Source organism: Octopus bimaculoides, chromosome 2, assembly GCF_001194135.2.
Source record: "Octopus bimaculoides isolate UCB-OBI-ISO-001 chromosome 2, ASM119413v2, whole genome shotgun sequence".
NCBI lineage: Eukaryota > Metazoa > Mollusca > Cephalopoda > Octopoda > Octopodidae > Octopus > Octopus bimaculoides.
Genome location: NC_068982.1, coordinates 25911358 through 25917284, shown reverse-complemented (window position 1 = coordinate 25917284; position 5927 = coordinate 25911358). Strand labels below are relative to the sequence as shown.

General features: G+C 35.7%; 1 protein-coding gene across 2 annotated transcripts in view; it reads left to right on the top strand.

Annotated features, from left to right (window-relative positions):
• Positions 1 to 5927, top strand: part of LOC106881031 (catenin alpha) — an 80850-nt gene that overhangs the window by 63129 nt on the left and 11794 nt on the right. For both annotated transcript variants that reach the window (XM_052975868.1, XM_014931229.2), the window contains 3 exons: positions 1122 to 1270; positions 3315 to 3375; positions 5462 to 5687. In XM_052975868.1, coding sequence (XP_052831828.1) covers positions 1122 to 1270; positions 3315 to 3375; positions 5462 to 5687 — 436 coding nt within the window. The remainder of the gene's footprint in view (positions 1 to 1121; positions 1271 to 3314; positions 3376 to 5461; positions 5688 to 5927) is intronic.

Sequence of the window (5927 nt, the reverse complement as noted above, 5' to 3'; positions counted from 1 at the left end):
TTTTTTTTTTTTTTTTTTTTTTTTCCATTTCTGGCATAGTTTCTATGGCTGGATGCCTGTCTTATTGCCAGTCACATTTTAGAGTGTGCTTTAAAAAAGGGAAATAATTCAAGATAACATTTAAGGTACTGAAGTAAACTTTCATTGCCTTAGTTTTTACTTCTTTTTTTTTTTTGTGGTAATTGTTCTTTACCATGAGTAGATCCATTATAAAATTAATGGAAAAGCATTTGTTTCCATGGTTTTTGTTACTATAGATGCTCATTTCCATAGAGTTCACTGTATGTGTATGTATGGCTTCTAAAACACTACCTTTATGTCAAGGTATGTTTTGGTGTATTCAGACAGGTCTTCTATATCACCTCCTTCATGAGCTGCATCTTCAGGCCTGTTTGCATCACTTCATCCCAAATCTTCCTTTGTCTCCTTCTGTAGGTTCCACTAACAGAAGTGCTCAGCAACTCTCATTCTCAATGAGCAACACATGCCTTTATTAGTACAGCTTCTTCTCTTACTACATCTGATTCCTCTTCTACCCCATTTTCCTCTTAGCTCCTGTTTACTCAAGGTTTCATGCATACTAACATTACGCATGTATCAGCATGCTCACTTCATTTCTTTCTAGTTTTCACAAGTCTTTTGTATTCAAAACCAATGTCTGACTACCATGTAACATCTCAATTCTAGCACAAATGTTGCACACGTTGACCTTCACTCTGGAGGAAAAAGCTTTTGTTTCCTGCAATGGTAATAACTCTGAACATTTTCCAACTTGTCCTTACCTTGGTTACTTTATTTTCTGAAGAATCACCTCCCCTGCTAATTATGTCTCATAGATAACAGAAGCTATCAACTATGCCTAGTGAGCCATCCGGGCATTAAAAAAAAATCCAGTACTTCACAATTTTAGCTGGAACAAAAAAATTTAAACAAAAAAAGCAAATAAAATTAGCCAACATAGTACTTGTCTAGAAAATTGTCAGTCTGTCTAATTCTCTAGTGGCTATTCTCATTGCAATCATATTGAATTTTTTTTTTTTAAACATAGTTTTAAATTTTTTTCTTTAATCAAATTTCTGCTTCTCATATTACATTGAACATATTTATGTGTGTCATTGTAGTGATGCCAAATTTTGCTCAGAAAGTTGAAGTAGCTGTGAATTCTCTGAGTTCCTCATCGAAAGAAATTGATGAAAATGAATTCATTGATGCCAGTCGCCTTGTTTATGATGGTGTTCGTGATATTCGGCAGTCTGTATTACTCAGCAGAGTAAGTTTTTTCGCTTATACATCTACAAACACCCTACTATATAATCATTATTATTTTAATGTTCTCTTTTCCATGCTTGCATAGGTCAGACAAAGTTTGTTGAAGCAGATCTTCTGTAGCCAGGTGCTTTTCTTGTAGCCAACTTCAATTATTTCCAGGCAAGGTAATATTTCTCTATAGTCAGACATGTTTATGCAAAGTATTGGAAATGACACTGCTTGTATAGTAGTGACAACCATTTTGCATTTATGATGTCAAGACAAGGAGACACAAACATACATGTATACACACACACACACACACACACACACACATGAACTTCTTTCACTTTCCAACTACCAAATCCACTCACAAGGTTTTGGGTAAATATCTATCGCCCCAAACCGGCCAAAGTGCCATGCAGTGGGTCTGAACCTGGGACCATCACCACACAACCATGACTGTGTCTAATTCTCAGGTAGAATCTATGATACAGTGTGCGACAAGGCTGTACCTTTTCAATTAAAAGTGCAATCCATCTGATGGACTTCGTAGTCTCTGAATTTTACTCACAAGACATGTTAACCCAAGGCTATATATAAAATGTCATTTGCTCAAAATTCCACATAATGGCATTGAACCTAGGATCTCATGGTTGTGGAAGGAACATTTTAGCTGTTTAGCCATGTACCCTGTAGTCACATATCCAAATGAAATTTGTCACTTCCAATATATAACAGTGGAAACATGTCTGGCTATGAGGAAATATTACCTTACTTGGAAAGCAGTGAGAGTTGGTGACAGGAAGGGCATCTGGTTGTAGAAAACCTGCCTCTGTGTATTCTGTATTACACATGAAAGCATGGAAAAGTGGATGTTAGATTGATGAACAAACGTTGATGTGTGAGTGTGTGTGTGTGTGTATATATATGTCTGGCTTTGTGCAAGTGATATCTATCAAATTCACTACTACTGAATGAATGAAAGTAGGTTTCATGCTGGTGACAGTCTATAGAATTGTGTGTGTTTCATCATGAACTTCACATATAAATAAATAGAAATAGAACTTTTAAAACAAATCATTCAAACATCAGAACTAGATGGCAATATAAAAACTTCTGGTTCAGTCCTTTGTTTATCTCAAAAGCATCACTTGGACTGGAAATGATTGGTGACAGTGAAAGTGTCGACCACATTCCTAAAGATGAGGAAATAGTTTGTAAAGCAGACCACATTTCATTTAATAAATTGTATGTGTATGTATGTGTGCATGTGGAAGTGCAGTGGCCCAGTGGTTAGGGCATCAGACTTGCGGTTGTAGGATTGTAGTTTCGACTCCCAGACCGGGTGTTGAATGTTTATTGAACGAAAGCACCTAAAGCTCCACAAGGCTCTGGCAGTGGGTGGTGGCGAACCCTGCTGTACTCTTTCACCACAACTTTCTCTCACTTTTTCTTCCTGTTTCTGTTGTACCTGTATTTCGAAGAGCCAGCCTTATCACACTCTGTGTCACACTGAATCTCCCCTTGAATTACGTTAAGGGTACATGTTTCTGTGGAGTGCTCAGCCACTTGCACGTTAATTTCATTAGCAGGCTGTTCCATTGATCGGATCAACTGGAACCCTTGTCGCCGTTACCAGTGGAGTGCCACCTTTGTGTGAGTGTGTGTATGTGTGTGTGTGTAATGAAAAATGGGTCTTTATCAAAATGTGTGACTCTAATTTGTCACCAGCAGTTGTAGGAACTCTCTGAACTTTGCCTAGGCTGTTCTTATTCTAGCAGCTCCACTTTCAGAGCATCCACCCCTAGGTAACAGAAGCTATCAACTACTTGTAGTTTTTCTCCCTGGAATGTGACAGAAGGTGTTCTTTCACATTTTCAGTGTTTATGGCACCTGAGCATTTGCCACATACAAAAACAATCTTCTCAGAGCACATGATTTACCAGTCTGGCTGTTTAAAATTTGAAAATCTTTCTTCCAGAAAGTTTTTATTTACATCAAAAAAAAAAAAAAAAAGACAAAAATGACAATTCCTTTCATGTCTTTCTTTTACAATCATTTAGAATCCTGAAGAAATCGATTCTGATACTGAAATTGAATTTGAAGATGATACCAAGAGTAAATGTAAGATTTGAAATATTGTTCTATTTTATCTTTTTTTCTTTTTGTGTATGTGTGGTATGTACTTTTTTCTTTTATCAGTCCCTTTATTTCAGTTTTTTTTACTTTAAATGCCAACATATAAGACAACTGAGAGTATAAAACCTGGGAGCTTTGATTAGTCAAGGTCTGTTATGTATCTGTTTGAGTTTGTGCATGCCTAAATAAGGCTTTTGATGGAAATCTGGCAGTTGTTCATGCATGCAAGTCTCCTTCTCTATGCCACCATGTCCAAGAGACAACATGGCTAACACAACTTGGTACTGGCATTGTCACAGGTGTTGTTATCAGTATGCAAAGAGCCAGGGTATATATGGCCAGACATCCTGACATTTTAATGGTTGAATCAATCTACAACATTTGATTGGTATGTTTTATTGACCCCAAAAGGAATGAAAGGTAAATTGACCTTGGCAATATTTGAACTCAATGCACAAAGAGTTGGAATAGATACTGGGAAATATTTTGTCTAATGCACTAACATATCTGCCAATTCACTGCCTTTATATGTCAGTTAGTAAGGCAGGGGTTAGCTTATCACCATTACAAGAATTTTGGTTCACATTTTATACCCGGAGTGCAACTCTCAATTTTGTATTTTTTTTTTAAGTTAAAAGCACATGCTATATACAGACATACATGGTAAAAATGTTTCCTCTAATGCTTTGGCCAGGAGGAAGGGCTTATGCCCTTACTCCTGTGAGATTCAACATGATTGATGTTCTTTAATAACTCAGTTGTTGGCTGCAGGGAAAATGGAGGCAGAGGGGGAATTCCAGTGTGAATATGTTCTAGTTATTACAGAGCTTGGGAGGAAGGAGATGGTCACAATATGGGTTACAAGAGGGGGAGAGCTGAGGATGAGTGAGTAAGGGAGAAGCTAAGTGGAGATTAAAATGAAACTCTGTTTTCTCAGTAAGCTTTTGTTTGCATATGCTTGAGTTCTTTTCTTTATCCCTCTGTTTATTCTAGTTTTTGTTTGTTTTGCAAGATGTTTATGCATATTTTTTTTGTTTGTCTTTTGTTGTTGGATGGTGTTGGTTTGTAATATGATATGACCTTGGTCAGCTCGTATCATACTGGTAACTAAGCAACAAAGAATATGTAGCATTGTTCTTTATTGTGGACATTTCCCTAGAGTTAATACCTGAAATATGTGATGTTCTCTTCATTAAATAGGAAATACAGTGTGAGAGATTTAATCTTTAATGAATTTAATGACTACAAAAGAGTTAGTTGCCTTGTTAGATTTCTGTTTGTTAATATAATTTCATGTGTAGTAGTAATCTTGTTAGCTGTTGCTTTTTTATTTATTTATTTGTTTTTTTTTTTACAACTAGCTACAGATGGCTTTTTATATAAACTGTAAAATCAATTCTTTGTTCAAATGTTTTATTTTTCTTTAAGATAGGCAGATTGTAAGAAGTTACTTCTTTTGAAGTAGAATACAATTATCAGCATAGAAATATGGGCATTTTATTTTTTGGTTTTGTTTGCTGTAGTTTTTGGTCCAAACTGGAAATAAACGAAAAGCAATAAATAAAACAGTTATCTTTCTAGCGTAGGAAAGACCTTTGGCTACATGTATCCTCAACCTGTTCGATATGGCAACCAAATTTCCCTCAAATCAAGCCGTACCATTTTAAAAAGGGAAATTTGGTTCTGTAGTTTCAAGATATGTCTGAAAATAAAATTGGTTGGTCACAACTGGATTGCCTTTAATCATAGGTTTGCTGCATCTTGGGCTCAGCAACAAGAACAGCAGTCAATGTAACAAGGGAAACTCTGTGGTTGTTTGATCTGCTGGAAATAACAACCAATATCTTGTAAAAGGACTAGGTTATGTAATCCAAGACACTGTTAAACAGACAGGATGGTCACAGTTGTGATGCTTCCACTCTTAAGCCTGCTTTATCAACATTGACCTTTAGTAAACAAAGAACTTATGCTTTCAGGCATGGATTAGGTTATTGCATTGTGCCAAAAACATTTTAATTTTGTTTGGTTTAATTTAACTTTTGTTTTTTTTTTTAATTCACGCATTTTATAGCAAGTTTCATAACAGAACAAGATTATAACAGCAAGAGTGACCGAGCTATAATGAGGGATCTTCCAGAGGCTGAAAGACTCAAAATTCAACAACAGGTAGATGACTTCCGTAAAGCAAAAGCAAAATTAGACCGAGAAGTAGCAAAATGGGATGACAGTGGCAATGATATTATTGTTCTTGCTAAACAGATGTGTATGATTATGATGGAAATGACAGATTTTACCAGGTAAGTCTTTTTCCAAGTGCCAATTAAACAAAACATTTTTTTCTTGTTTGTAATTTCATTTTGCAATCATCTTTTAATAAGTCTTAATGAAATGGTCAAAAGTTTTTAGTAGGAAAAGTTTTAGTAGGTTTAGTTAAACAGATGAAAAGAGGCATTCAGGGAGCTTCAGAGGGATGCAGTTTTCTGGAGAAAATATTATAATGATAGGAAAAATCTGAAAATGTCAAACATGCCAGATAA